Below are 19,613 nucleotides of genomic sequence, written 5' to 3'. Positions count from 1 at the left end.
AGAAGTGTTTTTATTGCAACTGAGAGGTAATTTGAGTTTGTGGACCTTCACAGAGAGTCCTTCTCTTCACAATAAATTACTATGTTCTCAACGTTTTACAAACACTAGCTGCAACAAGAAACTGAGGATTGGTACATCAACTTTCAATAATGTACAGTTTGATATACTGGAAATCTCAGTAGTATCTTCAGTGTTCAGTGCTAACACGAACCTACCACTAACCTACCCTCACCTGCTGTCAAAAGGATCTGTGCAACTATTTCATTAAAGTTCTTTCCACCTCTCCAAATATTTCATTTCCTCATCTGACACAATCAGATGCTGAGATAGAAGTTGCTTACTCCAGGTGCCAAAGGGAATCAACATCTTGAGTGACTCAGCCCTTTATCCAGCTTTCACTTTAATGCCAAGGTGAACTGTATTTCAACAGGTCCCAGGTTACACATAACAACACACTTGCAAACAGAGTGAGGCAGACAGGAGTAAGGGAAGAGGAACACACAAGGGAACCTCTCCCAGATGGGAAATGGAAATGCATAAACACATTCAAGTGTTCTGCGGCATGCAGCTGGAGCACAACACATACCCAAACAAGCCCATAGCATCAAAGCAAAGCAGCTACATGCTCAAAAGAAGTCTTTGACCACTTTGTGATGATCTAGCATCTCCCATGGCTGCCAGCCAGCTAGCCTTCCTTCACAGGTGTCATTTCAGAAGCTACCAAAAGCCCAGGACCACTCTACCTGCCCATTTACACAGCCGCAAAGTCCCACGAGCCTGTATACTTCCTTCTCTGCAAAGATTCCCCATGTGGTAGTGTAACCATTATGTCAATTTCTTCAGAGCTCATTAATTGAGTATAATCGTGTCTATGAAGTGAAAAAACATCCTGACATGAAAAACACATGCCCTGGCACGGGGAAGGGGGGGGGAGGGGGGGGGAATCAAACCCTCACAGATTGCTTGTTTTGCATAACGAATTTTATGTGAGCAAAACTAATTTGACAGAGATGTTTCTTTGCAAAACACCTGGACTTTTCACACGATGAGCATCTAACAGCTGCTTTGCACTGAGAGCAACGGCTATAAAACCAGCCACGGAGAAGGGGTCCTACAGCTTCACACCCATCCCGCGCAGCTATCCTGTCCCTGGGGAGCACTGCTCCCCGCAGCTCCCAGGCCGGGCTGCGCACAAACACTGCCTCATTCTTCACCCAGATCTCACGTATTCTATAGAAGTCAACCAAAACCCCACCAGTCCTCAGCGCCTCCAGCTGCTCTGGCTGCTCGCCCTTCCGCGGCCGGGCTCCCCCGGTCTCACAGCCGCTTTCCACCCCTCCCCGGGGCACTCCCGTGCCCGGCGCTGGAGCCCACCGGCCGAGGTGACGGGAAACACCCGCCCCACACGCCAGTCAGGCCGGGATGCCCCGGGCCACCGCTGCGTTTGGAGAAGGGACGTTTCCACCGAGGCAGGAGCGGAGCCGCTGCCGCCCGCCCGCCCCCGCCCTCCCCGCGGGCGGCTTCTGCCGTTGCTACCGACGGCGCCCGGGGAGATGCCGGGGGAGGAGGAGGAGGAGGAAGGGGGGGGGGGGCAGGACAGAAGGGCCGGGCGGGCAGCCGGGACCACGGGCGCCCCGAGATGACACAGCAGCCGCCGCTGGGCACGGCCCCGGCGGGGATGGCGGCGGCGCTGAGGGGCCGGCCGTTACATAACGGTCGCGCCGCGCGGGCCCGACCTCAGCACCGCCGCCCCCGCAGCACCGACAGCCGTATCTCGTGTCTCCCCTCCCCCGCTCCGCTCCGCTCCGCCCCCGGACCCCCGGTGAGGCGGCGGCTCCCGGGGACAGCGCGGCCCCGCCCGCCCGCCCCTCACCAGCGGCTGCATCTCGGCGCGCACGGCGGGCACCTGGAACCGGTCTATCTCCTCCATCATGGTGGCGGCGGGGCTGGGGCGCGACAGGCGGGAGGGAAGAAGGGCGGGCGGGCGCGGGGAGGCTCCTCAGGCGCCGAAGGACGACAACGCCGCCGCCCGCCGCGGCTGCTGCCTCATCGCCGCCGCCGCTCGCCGCCGAGGTGACTCAGCCGCGCCGCTTCCGGGTCCGGCCGCCACCGCCCCGCCCCTTGTTTGCATATTCATGACGGGGCGGGGCCCACTGTCAATAATTCCGGGGCCCGGATGCTCGGTTCCCCGCGGCCTCCGCCCCGCCGCCGCTGGGACGTACCATTCCCTCCCTCGGGGGGAGCGGGGGCACTTGGCGGGGGGGCCGGGGGGAATAGCCAGAGCCGGCGGCGTTCTGCGGCCGGATTGGCCGCGCGCCGCTTCCGGCGCGTTGCCACGGTTGCCGCTATCAACTTCCGGCCGGCCGTTGGCCGGGAGGGTGCGGGGCTGTCGCGAGGAGCGGCCGGTGGCGGAGAGCCGCTGCGGCAGCCGCCATGCCAGCCAAGGCGGGCGACAGGCACCGGCAGGTAAGGGTCTGTCCCGAGCGGGCATTGTAGCAGGGCGGCGCCGCGCTCCCGTGTGACAGCGCCGTGGTGACGTCACCACCGGCGCCGTGACGTCAGCCCCCCTGAATGGCGTCACTGCAGTGCCTCGTGCGGCGGGAGATGGCGGCTCACACGAGGGAACGTCACTTTGCAGCCCCGCTCTGGCTCTGCCGTCCTCAGCTCCTGCTCTGACTGGGTGCCACAGTGTCACTGTGTGACACCAGGCCTACGGTGACATCACCATTCCCAGAGCCACCACACATTACATCACCATGCATAGCCTGGCTCGTTTCCCTCCAGGGTGCCCCGCAGAGCTGTAACCCTGCAGGGCTGGGTGAGGCACCAGGGCTCAGCACAGCCCCTCTTGGCACTGCTTAAGGCACAGTTACACCATGCTGCATCACTCTGTCCCTGCACTGAGGTATGTCATCGCCCTGCCAATGACACCCTGTGTGTTCTGTGCCATTTCTACGCACCCTATTCAGGCAAACCAGCATGTCCCAAAAACGCAGGACCCCACGCTGTGTCACTGTACTGTTGCAACCCTGTGAGACTACAAAGTCCTTAGACATCCTTGTCATGCCATTTCATCACTGTTACAGCATATGACACTTCCCTTCCAGGGCAGGTTTTAATGCACTCGAGGTGTCCCCCAGACTGCCAGAGAATCTTTCAGGGACACTGAGCAGACAGGTTGAAATCCCTGTTTTTTCAAAAGTTTTAAAAAATTCCTTCAATTATACCTAGCTGTATCTTCTATCACTTTCCTTTTGTTTTACTATTTGGTCTTCTCTCAGTTCAGACAATGAACTGAGGTCATCTGCTAACCTTCATGGCCGTAACCTTCTGTGGGAGCACTGGTGTGGGTGGATGTGTCTGTGAGACCTCACTGTCTGCCTTCGGGCTCTGTGTGGGCATGTCTGTGTGCATCCCCTCACAGGATAAAGGGCTCAGTCAGATTAATTTCTGGATCTCATCTACTACTGGACTATCAAAGTGTTTGATTTAAAAGCAGAAGATGACCTGGCTTTTCAGAACAGGTTTAGGTCAATCCCAATGTGTTTGATCTTTGGGGTGGGGGGAAGAGGGTTACCGTAGGTGGCCCAAGAGTGACTGAGAAAAAGCAGCCTGCTTCCTCAGTCCAGAACACATGCCAGAAAGCCATAACTCATCAAGGAAAGTGGAAGGAAAAAAAAGAGGGACTAACGTGATGGTCCAGAGCTGTGGGGTGGTAGCTGAGATCCCTGGGCAATCCCTAGTGGGCTGTGAGGGCGCCTGGACAGCAGGAGCTCTTTCAACGAGGGAACAGCAACCCTTGCTGATCATCTGATCACCATCTAGTTACCCAAGGGTGTTTCATCTTGTCTGTCGTTTATCCATGCCACAGCTGTATAGACTCTGTACAAACCTATGCGACTTCAGAAGTCTGAGCTAATAAACCTCACTGAGTATGAGCTGACTTGGCAGAGCCTGATCACATTTCCCTGCTCCTGCAGCTGAGGGTTGGAGCCCGAAATCCACAAGTACTGAAATGGTTCCTCATGGCCCCTGGGGTCTCTGGGAGCCATCTGGGTGTTTCTGCACACACGGTAGGAGGGCTTGTGGGCTTTAGAGTAGGCAAGAGTAAGACAGAGGGTCACTGTGACATTCCTAATCTTCTACTAAGAAGTACTAGTAATTACCAAGTTACAAAGGGCTGTATAAAGTTTGCAAAGGGCACAAAGTCAAAACCAAAACCCACATCCAGTCCTAGATAATGAAGATGTTTATGCTAAAATTGTAAAACCCATTAATAATAATAATAACGATACAAACTAAACCTGGGATGAAATGCTTGCTCTGAATTTCAGTTTCATTTATTTTTAGAATTTCCACATAAATATTTTCAATCATTTTCAGTAGCCATTATCTCAAATATTCTGAAACAGAGAGGCTTTAATTCACATGTTATTTGAAAAAATTAATGCGCTGTAAAAGCATTCGTTTCATTTTAAAGCTCTTGAAACATCATAAATTGTTTAAATGCTTAGGATTTTTGGCTTTTCACATAACTTTCATTACAATAACTTAAAAGACAATAATTTTAACATGTCCTGTATTGCCTTTCCTATATTTGCCTTGAGCTTGTTAAATCTGATTGTTGTTTCATGTCCTTTTATCTACTAGAATATTCTTGCAGTGAAGGAATTTTGTGGTTGACTAGCTGGCTCTGGAGTCTAGAGGCTTTTGCCTCATTTTCCCTGACCCAAAATATAGCCCACATCTCAGCGGCTTTGGGAGTCTGGGGAGTGGATGGCTATGCCTTTGCACTACTCACTGCCCAATCAGGGCCTGATGATTGGTGTTTGCTGGCCACTATAAAATTAAGTGGTGAGTCAAGGTCTAGATCCTAGTTCTTGACAAGAAAATCTCCTTTGCAAATAAGTGAGTAAGCTCCTGCACTTCTCCCTCATACATATTCCTCCTCTCTGCCAGTGTTTGTAGTGAGGCAGGAAACAAGCCTGCTACTTGCTGGTGAGGCTGATTTTTCTGCTGAGCATCATTTCCCCAGGCTTTCTGTCCTTGTCCCTTTCATTGCTAATTCTCCTCCAGCACTATGCTCTTTTCACGTGTCACTGCGCTTTTCATTCCTCTATTTTCTATATATTGCTTTGTTCTGCTCTGCCTCCTAGGTTTTTCACTGCTTTCCCTTTGAAAATTTTCTTCCTGAGATTGTTCTCAAAGCTGAGATAGTTACCTGAACACTATCAGGTCATTCCCTTTTGCCATGTGTCACTTCCAGCCCCTCCTCTGCTTTCATGGCTGTGTGTTCTTCAAGTGCTTTGTGATCAATTCTTCTTTTTTTCTTCTTCTTTTCCCTTACAAGTGGTGGTTGCCTGCCCTTCTGTGCCTATCTTGTATCTGCCTTCTCCTCTGACATCAGTTTCTTGCTTTATTTCACTCTTCTGTTCTTTATCCAGGTGACTTCAGCCTCCAGTTCAATCTCCAGCCACCTGAGGTCTTTTTCTTTTTCTTTGAAAGAAATCTCCCATATTCCTGGGTGAAAATATGTTAAAGTCCAGTTGACCATCAGAGATAAAGGCTCTGGCCTTCCAGATGAATCGTTTGACTTGATCTGAGCCTTAATTAGAAGCATCTTTAGGCTCTTGTATGTTTGTGTACATTAATAAGAAATGTGTTTCAATGTTCAAAGTCTTAAAATAATTCGGTATGTCTGGACCTTTGTGTTCCCAATGCAGCTTTGTAAATAATAATACTTATGGATGCTCTGTACTTCAATAACATCCTTCCTTTCAGGTCTGAAATGTGTTACACTCAATTGAGCTCCAATTGGAGCTACATCCAAGGAAGACGTAGAATTATGGAAAGGCATAAGCCAACATCCCTGCATCAGACTGAACAGAATGGAAGAATTAGATTCTCAGCTCCCCTGAAAATGAGGTCTTGAGTATGAGAAACAGGACGTTCAGAAGTGTAGTATTCTTTAAAAACACTGACCTGTGTGGCAGATATGCAGAAAGTTGTTGATGGGCCAGGGAACAGCACCCCATTAGCCTGGTATCAGTCCCATGCGTGGTCCTGGATAGTGAGAGAAAGCGGCCAACAATTTTGAGATTGTTATTTTAAACATGGTTATCAGGTATGCTGTTGGAGGTGTTGGTTCCAGATTTCCATGTCTTTGCTTTGTGGCTCAAGGAAAAGCCTTGTGTGAGCAGTGGAGAGCACCCTGTGCTCCTGTGTACCTCTGTGGCGGAACCCACCCCAAGGACAAGCAAGATTTGGTTATGGTTTCTTAACTGACATTGCATACACTTCTTTGCATTTACAGTGTGCAAAACCAGACTGGCTGGTCTTATCGCTTAGGGTCAACCCCACTATCAGCAACAGGTCGCTTATACAGTGCTAAGAAAGCATCTGAATTTGCACAGCAAGACATTTCTTGTTACACTTGACTCCTGGTCTTGCACCCCCTGACATGTAAGCAGCTTCTGTGCTGCTCAGCAAGTTGTCAAAAAGAAACAAAGAGACTCCGTCCCCAAACACAGTCAACAATCAGACGCATTTTACTTTTTTGCCAGCAAAGGCTTTTAAGGTGCTTACTGGCTCTTAAACATGCATTAAACCGTCCATGGAATATAAAATAAATACTCAGTTTAGTGTCTCTCAGAAAACAGATTATAAAATGTATTGGCAAATAGCGCTTAAATTGGCGTCCCTAGTGTGTGTAAATGGATGTCTGCTGCAGGGCAGGCTAGAAGTCACTTTGCTTCCTTTGGCTTTGTTTCCATTCTGTGCTTCTCTGCTTCTTGTGCCGAGCGGTGGTTTACTATGGAGTTTGCTAATATTCGAACAAGAATAAAAAGCTAGCAGGAAATTATTAAGTGGTTTTACAGAAATGTCAAGCTTAGGTCTTATAATGTCTCTCCCTCTTCCCTTTAGAATCCTACAATCAGCTGTGTTCTTCTCTTTTTTTTTTTCAAATTACATGTTAACCTCTGTGCTGTGCTCCAGAGGAAGTGGGAATGATAATGTCTCTGCTCAGGAAGATGAAGTAAACTTAGAATGAGCATTCTGTGATTGCTCAGCCTTGTAGTCTGATGGTCTTATGGTGACAGCTAGCATGGGGAACAGAAAGGCTGCAGGAATGTCTCTTTAATAATCTTAAAAAAATATAGTCTCGGTTTGTCATTGCCCTGATGAGTGTTTCATTAATATGTAATCGATTTTCAGCCCTTGGAAAATTTGCTTAATATGAACTGACAGTTCAGCTTTGCAAAGTAATCAACGTGCATCATCCTTGCCTCTGAGTTTTCTGGTATTTTAGGCTGGATCTGCAAATCCAGATCTATTCAGCCCACCTTATGCTTTAAGCATAGGGAGAAATTTCACGTTACTCAAGGAGTTACTGTATAGCAGTGTGTCTAGCTCCGCACCATGCAGTGACCAGTTGCAAGAGCTAGTCTGGAAGGGGCAGTTTAACCTGAGAGTATAGGAGAAAGATGCACCACCCAGCAAAGGCTGTAGTGAGAAACCTCACCCTGGATGGCAGGACAGCACATGTGGTGGCATCATTGCATCTCCTACTTGATTATTCAGGGCAGGCCTTGGATCTGAATGTGAGGGATGGACACATTTTTTCCTGAAGGATTTCTGCGGTCAAAAATTCAGGATTCAACCCGGTTCTTAAATGAACACTTGCTCTTGAAAGTAAATCTCTGCTTTCTAGGGCACCAAGATGATTTATTTACTATCAGCATTGCCACTGACAAGTCAGAGGTTTTCTGCAGTGGAGGATGAAATAGTTGAAAAGTAGGGCCATAGAAAATACCTGTTAAAAAAGAACCAGACATGATTGTTCCAGGACTTGGAAAAAGCTTCAGAGATTTTGCTGTTCCATCAAGAAGGCAGGTACTGATAGTCCTGTCTATTTTGTATAAAATTAGTTAATGAGTCTCAGATCAGCAATTAGTGGCTGTCACATCGCCAACAAAAGGAGAGAGTAATAATCACTGTGGATAGAGTAAGCAAGAAGGACAAGACTTACATGGATGGTTGAGTACGATTGTTTATTTTCCTCATTGCAGGCCAAGCTGGAAACAGGTTACTAGGGTGTTGAGGGCAAAATTTCCACTAGACATTGTATCTCTTTGGTGCTTGCCCTCCCATTACATGTTTCTGGGATGCGGAAATAAGATAGCTCTTTCGAAATGCCAGCCTGGTAGTGCTTTTTTCATTTACAGCAATGTCCTTTGGAAAGTAGCCAGTAGTTTTTTCTTATTTTAGTTTTCCTGTTTTATAACTCAAAAAAAAAAATATTTAGAGGAATTTCATTTGGAGACAACCCAAACATCCTACCTAAAAATACAATTAGAAATGCTTGTTGGGTAGGTCAGCAACAGGAAAACTTCCTGCTGAAGGACTTCGTTTTGCAGCTATTTGCACCTCTTGGTGGCTTGTCTGCATTAGAGGGAGCTGTGGCAAGGGAAAAGAAAATTAAATGGCATTTAAAGCATCACTTCTCAGCTGTTTCCTCTCTTCGTCTGTATCATCCTGTTGGATTATTGTATCTTTGCTGTAGTCAATTGTCGATTTGTCTTGTAGCATAGTCGATGTCTGGCCCAGTGAGGAATTTCTACGTGCTGCTATCATAAACACATCCTGGAAGAAAGGTCCAGAAGAGAACAGTCACTTGAGTTTTCTATATCCTTAATTTAAGTATTGTGACTGTTATGGGCTTCTAATATCTTCACACTGTGGGAACTATGGTAATCTGTTCATTTATTTATTATAAGACAGTCATCAGAGTAAAACATGTTTAGCATGCATAAATTCTCACTCTGGCATTTTTCACTGTAGCAGTGGAGCACCTCCCAGGGTGGTCAGAGTTATGACGGTGACCTGGAGGTGAGAAACTCCTTATAACTCCTTAATACCTCCTACCCGTTCCTTAGTTCCCTAGCAACAATGTATCTTTTTTCCTAATATAAATTCCTCATAATTATTCATACTCCTCTTCCTGTTAATTATTATTATTATTATTAAAGGCAGGGATAGTAGAACCATTTATTAGGAAGATTTAGGAAGACTGTTGATTTTTTCTGTAGCAAGACCATCTTCAGTTTATATAGAATTTGCTAAAATGTAACTGTTTGGATTGAAATGTTCTTTGCTGGGTGTCTGACTTAGGCTACGCATTAAAGAAAAAAAAGACTCTAGATGCTGAACAACATAAACCAAAATACTAGTAGCAACTTATTGTCTGAACTCTGTCCATGCTTGTAAGCCTGGGAGAGCTTAAGTGAGGCAGGGAAACTACAAAAACCAAAGTGTATGATTATGGAATTAAGCTGTGTATCATAATGCCTGTGCCCAATGGGATGAATTGAAGGTTGCCCCAGCAACCTTAATTCTTGCATTTTCTAACATCTGAATGCTTCTCTTTGATATGCTAATAATAGTCTGTTAACTTATAATTTTTTTTTCTGTAGCTAATTATGTAACAGCAAAAATGTGCTTGAATTGTAGAGATGCGTATGAAGGCCAGTCGTCGTGAGCATCTTGCTAGTGAATATACAATCATTATGTTGATTCACAGTTATAGTTTATTTTTTATTTGTATTGCGGATGCATTTGTGACCTCTTCCCTGTTGTACAAACACTGTGTGATGTGGAACAAAGAAATAGCTGTCAGAGCAAAAGGATTACATCTTAAATAATAGTTTATGGATAATACATTGATACAGTAAAAAGAAGAATGAGGAAGCAATGGCCATCATTCTGAGCCATGGTGGCAGGACACCAGCTACCTGGGTGCTATGGAGGACTCTTTACAGCTAATGTGGCAGAGAGGAGTTCTAAGGAAAGGTATGAAGAAGGACAGTGTGCTGGCTTTGGAAAAATTTACAGGGAGCAGGAGCTTGCAAAAGAAATAGCAAAAGGACAAAGCGCAGATACGCCAATAAAAAGGAATGTCGGGGCTGCCTTTTTCAGCAAGTGGCACAGCAGTATACTTTGTGCTATTTGAATTAGGAGGCGATGTAAAAGATTTTGTATTCTTGACTGACCCATGTTTGCTCCCCACCTTGATTCTTGTAATAGATTTAAACAGATCTACTAGTTTTGATGAGCGGTGCCTAGTGCTAGTATTGCCAAAATAGTAGGATCTCATCTCATCTCTTCATGTTTGTGTCACCTTTCAGCTGGATTCCAACAGTTTTAGGTACTTTGGGATGAACCTTCTGCAGCTTAGGCTGCAGTAGTGCGTCCCCGCAGGAATGATGCTTGCATCCCGAAGGCTGCCTTCTGCTTTTTTTACTGACTTCCGTAGAGTATTGAGTCAAATAGAGTTGCAGTCTTTACCTTCACTGGCCAGAGTCCAGGATATCCAACAAATAAGATATTCGACTTCTGTTGTTGTTGAAGTAGGTCTCTGTGCTGTGAGGGATGGTTTGTCTAGGCAGGAGGCAAGAGTTTTGCTGAAGGACCCTGGAATGAGCTAAGAACCAACACCTTCCTAGGCTCTACTGCCACCTGCCAGACAAACCTGTGCTCACCTGCTCCAGGTATGGCTGTCCTGTCTTTGCGGACCACATGTGGAAGAAAGCCCAGGGCCTACACCGGTCGCTGCATGCTGGCTCCCATCTTCCCTCTTCAGGTTTAGCACACTTTTGGGCTGGCTGTGTCCGTACTATGCAGCACTTGGCCAAGGATCTGTGTGATAGCCAAGTAGCTCTAAGGCATTACTGTTGAGGTTGGAGGGAGCAGTTGGAGTGCTTTTAGTTCAAAATACCAGAGATAATAAGTGCAATTTTGTAACTGTCCTACCAGTCGTGTTCTTGCTCCCTGCTGTGGGGAACTACTTCACTTAGTTCCCAGGGAGCCCTGAAGGAAGTTGCCACAGTCAGGGAGTGAGGTCTGGCAGTAAAGTAGGAATGAGGCAGACAGAGAAGGGCAGTAAATCCCACCAACTGATACAATGAGACCCCTCCCTTGAACACCCCCTCCCAGTCGTACACAACTGGATGCTGTACTCTCAGCTACCCTTTGATGAAGGGTAAAAACATGCATGGGATCAAAGTTAAGACCTTCAGAGCCTAGTGCTTTTTTTAAATAGTCTGTAAACTTTGTTACACTCAAACCCTTGTTTATAAGCAAAGAGGAGGCACACCTTATATACATAAAACTAAGATTTTAATGTTAGTGTGACTGAAATCTTAGTCTAAACATTATCATCAGTCCAGATGTAATTATTACAGAAAATAAGAAGTACTTCTGTGCAAAAAAAAAATCATTAGTAATCATAATAATGCAGTTAAAGTTGTTGCATGCAAGCTTCTCAGTTTCTACCCCTTTTCTTGTGTTGTGCTCACCCTTCTTTCGGTCCTTTGGTTCCCAAGGTTGATGGTTTCATTTTGCTGTCGTTGGTGGTGTTGTTATCGCAAGTTGTCAGCATCTGGGGTCCTTCACTGGGAAGGATAAGATGTCTATGTTGATGGTTTCTTCTTCACTTTAGGACCCACTTGGAGTTTCTTTTATATGTTAGCTAACACACTTCCACAGGTTTCTCTTTCTTCATTGGTCTGGTGTTCCACAGTACACCCGATGCTACTGTATATGATGCTTTTTAAGTGTGCTAGATACTATTATTTTGTTTTCTTTGTTACCCCTTAACCTAGCTTTGTCCAGTTCCCCTGTCTGCAGATCTGCATTTCTCTAACTGGCCAGTCGTGAGATACTTAGAGCTGTGGGGTCTCCAATGTCAAGCCTGTGCCCCTTCTCTTATCATGCCCTGCCTGTACTCCTCTATGCCACATCCTGGGTCTCCTCAGGGTCTCTTTATCATACCAGACATGTACTACATCATTAAGTTACAGTCATAAAACCATGATGGTACCATACAAAGACAAAAGAAATAAAGCAAATTAGACATAGGCCCCTGGTTGATTAGAAAAATTGCTCACACTCTACCCTACAAACCCTTTATGGTGTGGGGAGCAGGGCAGAGTTTGTGCTGCTTCCTTCCAGTGCACTCTAACTCTAGCTTTTCTTCAGTGTCACTTTTGGATTTTAATACAGTTGCAGATATCTATTCACAGGTGGCTCTTCAGATTATGTTAATTGAAATCTGTGCAACTGCCAAAACCAATTACCCTCAGATTGCCTTGTCAATGCCTTTCCTACTGGATAAATGCTTTTAGAGACTCATTTACAAAGGGTAATAGTGAGTAGGCTTTGTTTCATGTTTAAAATTAAGAGTTTAATTTTGATTTGGATCTGAATAAAATTCTGCTGTGAAAATCTGTTTTAAATTTTGTTGCTTAAATCACATCTAATTCACATGTAGCATGCTCCTTGTAGGATAGGATGCTCTGTTGCCCATTGCCAAGCAATCACATGGGGGAGACAGGCCAGCTGTGTAATGCAGCAGTCCCAGTAGTGGTTGTGACACTGGAGCTCCTAGGCTCTCTGCTTTGCTCTGCTACCAGCCCACTGTGAGATTATAAAGGAAATGTCATAACTCTTTATTTTCTCCACTTGAGTCATAACAATTTGTATTTCAAAGTGAGGCACATTTTCTAAGCATAGAAATGTACCAGTCTGCTCGTTTTTCATTGCTTTTAATATGTATCTTCTGGAATAAAAATAATCCCTGATGCCTTGTTAGTAACAGCAGTTTTACGTGGCTTGGCTTGTACAAAGAGCAACAACACTGAAAGTCACAGCCTCACATCTCTGCTACAGTTTGTCCTCCTCTGAAAATATTTCTTTTCTGAATTCTTATTGTCAAGTCTTAGCAAGTAATGGATCTTTAGAAACAAGGCTTGGGGATACTGGGTCAAAGTCATTATGACTGCTTAATTGTTTAATACATAGGAAGCAGATGGTAGAAGTGAATATTTAATTTTCATAATGAAGAGGAATCATGAGAGGATTCTAGGAATCTCTGTAGAGACTCGTGCTCCTTAAGGTGTTCATAAGAGGTATGGAAAAGGGGATGAAAACAAGATACTGTGACAAAGCTGGGCTTTCCAATAGAAGAACTAGGAAAACCAGATGAATGCAGCAAGTGGCAGACTTAAAAAGCAAGCAGTGGTTCTTTGCATTAGCATGTAGTTGTACCATGGGAGTCCTTGCTGTGGAAGTTGTGCATGCTAAAAATGTGCATGGATTCCAAAATAACTGAATAAATTTGTGGAGAAAAAGATTCACTGATATGAAATAAAAAGAATAGCATTTCTGGTTCAAGTCCCTGTGGCAAGCTGAGATGGCATCCTGGAGAAAGCTCTATAGATATCTGCTTTTGAATACTGTTGGAGCGAGAAACTTGGCTAGGTGGACCTTTGATCTGAGCTGAAAGGCACACTCTAATGTTGTTCTAAAGAAAATCAGTAAACCCATGGGAGCTTGCTCCCCCACCCCTTCATTTTCCTTCCCTCTTCTCTAGTGTCCCCTTCTTTCCTGTCACAGTCAAACACTTTTTCCGATTAACTCCTCTGCTTTTCCCATCCATCCCATCCAATGTTATCTGGGATCTATCCTGAAACTGTTCTTGCCAAGGTTTCTGATGCTGTCTCCTTTGTTTGATTTATCAGTTCTCTCTCCCTCTGCCTTCTGGGTTCTTGGTCCTGTCTGTCCCTCAGCGTCTTCTCAAAAGGATCCTCTTCATTTCCTCTCCCACTTTCTGTAAAGTTTTCATAAAGCTTGTCACTAGTGCCCTTCTGTTCTTCCTTAACCTCTGGGCAATCTCCCTTAGAAACACTCTATAAGGCTCCCTGTAAACAACTATTTCGTTGTTTTCCTTAAAGCCTGTCATAAAAATTTTTCTGTGCTGTGATGTGCTCAGAGAGGTTGGCAGTGGTTAACTTTCCAGCTGCTCATCAGTGTTTTCCATGGTTTTTCAGCACTTGTGTCTTTGTAGGTGTGGATCTGCTGTCTTCAGGCTCACCATGATATGGAAGCATTTGGGGCAAGAGCAGCCTTTCTGTGTGTTTGAGTAAGGCACTAGAACCCCGTGTGTGTGACATTTAGGTGTATCACAGATAGGCAATAGCAAGGACAGAACCTAGCGTTTCTTCATGCTGATAAAATACTGTCTTGTATTATGGAAGTGACTGCATTTCATTCAAATTATTTATAGACAAAATACTGGTATATTCGGCTTTTGAAACATACCATTGGAGCAAACATTAATAAGCACATTAAACTTTTATTCTGCTTTGGTTAAATAAGGAAACATGGTGCTTTGAAGGTTTACATTGGGTATGTTCTCACTTCAGGGCCAAAGTGGACCTTCAGGAGGAAAGGCAGTACCACCAAGGCCTGTGAAAGCTGTATCTAAAAAACGGGTAAGATCCACAAATCCATGGGTCTTAAAAAATGTTTTTTCCATCTTTATCTGTGAGATGCAAACTAGATTCAGTCTGAACAATGGCTTGTTTTATGGAATTGGTAACATTCCAATTGATTTAGCAGTAAGGGGTTGCTCTAGATTTCCACTGGGAGGGGAATTACACTAGCAAGTTAAGATCAAAATGGCAGCTAAAACAAAGGTACAATTTAGCTAAAATGCAATATGAAAAGGTTAAAATAAAATGTTTGGGATGTAAATTCCAAAACATCACCCATATTCACTTAATTAACGTAGAAATACAAGCATTAGAGAAAATAGTGTTAACTTTTTGACTGTAAGCCTCATGATAATGGTTGTATTGTTGGGCAAATAAATGCTTAAAATACCCTTATTCAATCTACCTTCCTCTTATTTAGCTCCATTGGCATGGATGGAAGAAGGACAGTTTACATGCCTTTAAACAGGCATGGTGATAAATAGCTTTTCACTTTCTTAGGACAAATCGCAGTCTTATTAAATGTTCCTCTTTTGACCCTTTAAAAATGAAAAGTTATTTACTTTTAAATGAAAAACATAAATAAAAATGTTAAACCCAGAACACTTTTTATCTGATTCACTAGGGAAAACAGCCACTGAACTAACTGGCATTGAATTGTGTATGATAAATGTCCTACAAGCAGGTGTTCATGTGGGGAGCGTTAAATCACAAACAACTGTTCTGCCGTCGTAGTCTTGTGTATCAGAGCGCCTAACCTTCCTTACAGCTTGCCTCATTTCACCTCCCTTGGGGAAAAAAAAGGCTGGAGCCTGTGACTTTCCCTGGGTGCCTGGCACATGCAGAATTCTCTGTTACTTCCAGCCACTGCATGTTTTTACGCAGCATTGTGCTTTTTACTTTTGTGGCGCTCTGCAGATAGCAAAGCTTTGCTGGGTCCAGTCTCTGTACCTGCCACCAGCCTTCACTTATACCCTGGACTCATCGGCAGCTCTATATGGCTATAAAGTTTAGCAGACCTGAGAGAACTGTATTTAAAAGAATGATTGATTTATTTTAAATCAACCCATTACACATTTCAAACTGAGGGAGAAATTTCGCCTGGAGCAGTTAAACACTTTAATCAGCAACTTTGTGTTCTGGCAGTTTATCTGTAATGACAATTAATTGAAATTCATCCCTGCAGTGATTCATTTTCCTGTTAATGATATCATATCATGACATCAACCCAAGCCCAGCCCAAGGAGAGCAGCTGTCTGTGTTGGGAGAATGCAGACCTGCTGGCCTTTGCAAGAAAATGGTTAACATTCCTCCAGGAGCCACATCCCTGCAGCTTTGTATCTTAAACTAATTTCTAAGTGTAGCTTATAGAATAGCACTTCAGAAGTAATTGCAGGTCCTTGACTTGAGCCCTAAAGTATGGCTCATTTGAGTGTTATATGGTCAAAACAAACAGAATTGCCAACTTTTAAACTGAAATTGAAGTGGAGTTACTTGAGTTTTTTTATTGGAGTTACTCCAGTTTTGTTACAGGCCAGGAACAATCTTCAGACAGCAGCTCCTCCAACTCACTGAGCTCTTGCTGGCAAGTGTAGCCATTCAACAGTCTGTATCTGCTCTGCTCAAAGCACAGATGGGTGGGGCAATGCTGGTTTTTTTCTACTTGCTCCATGCCTGGAGAAGTGCTGCTTTGGGAGGGAGCAAAACAGTCACAGTCTTGGTGCACTAATGGGCTTGTCGTTCCTGTGCTAGGATGAAGATGGCTCCACTGAAGCAGGAGAGGGGGTAGATGAATGGGCCGCAGCAAAGACTCTAGTCAAACCCCCAGATCAACTGGAGCTGACTGAAGCTGTGAGTAAAACAGTGCCGGTAGTTGTCATGAGATGTGTACAAAACTCCATAAGCTGAAGCCTACCTCTTACCCATTTGTTTTGGAGGGAATTCTGCAAGAGTAAAACTCCAGTACTTACTAAAGTACAGTGTCTGCAGCATAAACTGAAGTGGTTTTCAGCAGGAAAAGAGCGAGAACGTGCTTCGAAACACAGTTCTGAGCTTAAGACAATGTAACTGCATGGAGTTGATCCAAGAGGGGAATGGGGCTAGGGTTTCACTCAGATAAGGAGGACCCCAGAGCCAACCCTGAGCTTTTCACATGCCTGCGTGTGATACACAGGACAGGGAGGTGTCCTACAGTTTTATGGCCATTTCTTCTCAGCTTTCTTCAGTAGGATTGCAGTCAGTCACCCTTCCAACTGCAGTTGTCTCTCTCTTCTCACTGTCTTGTAAAACTCTGGCATTGCTCCCTGTCCTCCACGTAGCTCTCAAAGGGAAGCTATACGTACTTCCCCCCACTCAGGCAGTGAAAACAGTTAACACCAGTACTGTTTTTTGTTTGCAGTGGTTGATCCTGCAAGCACTGCTACTGAGCTTATTGTTTACTCTATTTTTGGACAGTGTATGCTTCAAGACACAGGTTGTCTTTCTTGCCCTATAGAATGCAGCTAGCATTTTTCAAGTGCTACCATAGCTTAGATAAGAATTAACGTGACAGCTAAAGAATTCAAGAAAGCCCATTGAAATACTATGGTGGGAAGCAGGATGACTGTTCTGGATTCCACTCTGAGCTAGCTTGGCTCCAAGCATTGTTCTTGTGGAGGCACCAGCTGCACATGAGGCATCTACAGCGAACTGAACATCATAGCACTGAGCATAAACCTGGTGATTTTTGTATGCTGTACATTGTATTAATAGTGGAGTTTTACGATATTATTTTGTTTCCATTCCAAAGGAATTAAAAGAGGAATTTACACGCATCCTGACAGCTAATAATCCCCATGCTCCCCAGAATATCGTCAGATACAGCTTTAAAGTAAGTGTGGCATGACCTGTAAAACCAGGGTGACATTTTTTGCAATTAACTGGTTTTGTGTTTTCCTTTGATTTATAACCAGGTAAATTTCCTTTTAATGTGGCTTCATCTTGTTACATATTTACTGCCAATGATTCCTGAAGGGTTTTTGCAGAAGGTAAAAGTCTAAAAGCATTGACGTATTAATTCAGAAGTAGGATATAACAATTACTCGACAAGATCTGGTAGCGAACATAATTAGTGCAGCTAATCTCAGGTGGTAACTTTTCCATTCTGTGGTGGTTAGAGGACAAAAGGCAATGCTTTACTCAGTCTGTAAGACAGTTATGCCTCGGTATCCTCACATCAAGATTCAGTTGTTTGAATTGTAGGAAAGCTCAGAAACGTGCTTTGTGAAATCGCTGACAAGAGCTCTATTCATGATCAGTAGGAGTGAGCAGGGGAGGGTGCATCAAAGACTGCCAGGAAACATCCAAGAGTCACACCTTCATGTTTGTATGTGCAGAGCATATGCTGCATTACTCTGGAGCAGCCTCCTCCTGCTAGCATGTACAGCTAGCAGCACAGGCTACCACAGCGGGAGAGTGGAATGATGGCTTTGCCTCCCACTCTTCCCTTGGAAGGGTTACACCCCCTGAAAGAAAGGACACAGGGACAGCCTCTCCAGTTCTGGCATTGGATTATCCCCAACCTCAGACATGGAACAGACAACCAGGTGAAATATTCCTGAGCCTGTCTCTTCTCTGTGCTGCTGTAACTAGTTTGACCAACCATTACATGAGATCACCAGAGAAAGGAAATCAGTCTTGCAGAAGCAAATAAGGTCACTTTCTCTTCTATTTGGAGATGATGTTTTCTGTATTTATGGGATAGAAAGAGGTGATGAATGATCCATATCTTCAAATCCTCCACAGGGACTGAAGTGGGCTCGATGCTATGCTGTGATTGGTACAGAAAGCAGTCATATTTTTAAGAAGAAACTATTGAAGCATCTATGGTGCAGTGGCTTCTGATTGCTTTTAGGTGCAGCTCAAAATCTTAATGCAGTTTGAGCCTAGGTGCATGCCTGCACTGTACAGTGGTCCACAAGCAAGCACCAATCAAGCTAGCATCAAATAGCTGAATTAGTACAGTGCTTATAACCTGGGCATGGTGCTAAGAGCCTGTACTGTCTCCAGATCAGAGCTGCTCTCTATGTATGGTGCTGCTCTTGTGTAGGGACAACAACTCATTCAGGGATCTCAGCACAACAGGACATGAGGGTGTCTTAGGGAGTGCTGTGTAGCAGAGGTCCACTAGAACTATATTTAAACTCACTTGCTGTGATAGTGGTGGAGAACTAGGGATTTCATGTTCTTGCTTCTTTTCGTTGTATTTTTAATTTATGGCGCTCAGTGTCCTGAGATATAAATACCTGCTGCAAGAAATTCAGTGTAAATATGCCAATAACAATCATATATTTACCAGTATGGATCTTCTTAGCTTTAGCAGTTTAGGCTACACAGTAGTTCTGGTTTAAAATATTTTTTTTCCCCACGCTGATTTTGTTGTTTTTTTCCTCTCTGTAGGAACGAGCATACAAGCCAATAAGCTATGTGGATCAAATGGCCATTCACTTCTCTTTGAATGGAAACATGATACTCAAAGATTCAGATGAAGGCAGGCGGCAGAGTATCAGATTAAGCACTGCAGCAGGTAGGTTTATTATCTGAAACCACAATCATTTTCAGCTAGGCACTGGTACTACTTATTCAACGTCAGGGAATGATCATGCTTCATCACCATAGAATTGAACAGCTCCTATTTTGGCTTGCATCCTTCTTGGGAAGCAAAACAACAATCAGCCAGAGGTTTGCCACAGTGTAGAAAACGGTGCATGCTTTTTGGGCCATGTGAACACTAACAATGAAATTTTCAGAGCTATTTAGTGTCTTTTAAACATCTTCCACTACCATTAGCTGGACATACATGTCTAAACTCCTTAGCCTGCTTTGAAAGTTTCAGCCATGATTTAAAGTATTAAAGCAGAAATGTTTGGAGGCTGGGTGATCATTCAGGAAACTATCATATACTTGACCAGTTCTTACACGCTTACCAGGACATGTACTTCTGGACAATGTGAGATACAAGATATTGGGCTAGTTGGACCTTTCATCTGAGTTACTATCGCCATTCTTAGGTTTTCAGTCAAAAAGACATCTTAATCAGAGGCTGAAAAGCTCTGTTGTTAGTAAAGAGTTCTAGGTTTGAATTTTCAACAGGGAAAGATGTACTGCCTAGTGATTTTCTCATATTTCTGCTGTTTGTGAAAGAAGTTGTGTTACAAAGAGTGTCCTTTCAAGGTGGTAACTGTCAGCCACAATGATAACACTGGATAAGCTCCTGAGAATAGTTGTTACTTGAAGCTTCTGAGG

General features: G+C 44.4%; 1 protein-coding gene across 1 annotated transcript in view; it reads left to right on the top strand.

The window, feature by feature from the left end:
• The first annotated feature begins 2,433 nt into the window (after positions 1-2,433).
• The window catches only part of DNAI1 (dynein axonemal intermediate chain 1), a 151,273-nt gene continuing 134,093 nt past the window's right edge, over positions 2,434-19,613 (top strand). The window contains exons 1-7 of the mRNA XM_050913638.1: positions 2,434-2,466; positions 8,070-8,085; positions 9,269-9,313; positions 14,293-14,330; positions 16,083-16,181; positions 17,119-17,199; positions 18,768-18,894. Of these exons, the coding sequence (XP_050769595.1) occupies positions 2,434-2,466; positions 8,070-8,085; positions 9,269-9,313; positions 14,293-14,330; positions 16,083-16,181; positions 17,119-17,199; positions 18,768-18,894 (439 nt within the window). The remainder of the gene's footprint in view (positions 2,467-8,069; positions 8,086-9,268; positions 9,314-14,292; positions 14,331-16,082; positions 16,182-17,118; positions 17,200-18,767; positions 18,895-19,613) is intronic.

Source organism: Gymnogyps californianus, chromosome Z (assembly GCF_018139145.2).
Source record: "Gymnogyps californianus isolate 813 chromosome Z, ASM1813914v2, whole genome shotgun sequence".
Classification (NCBI taxonomy): domain Eukaryota; kingdom Metazoa; phylum Chordata; class Aves; order Accipitriformes; family Cathartidae; genus Gymnogyps; species Gymnogyps californianus.
Note: the sequence above shows the minus strand (reverse complement) of the source record. Positions and strands in the feature narration are given on the sequence as shown.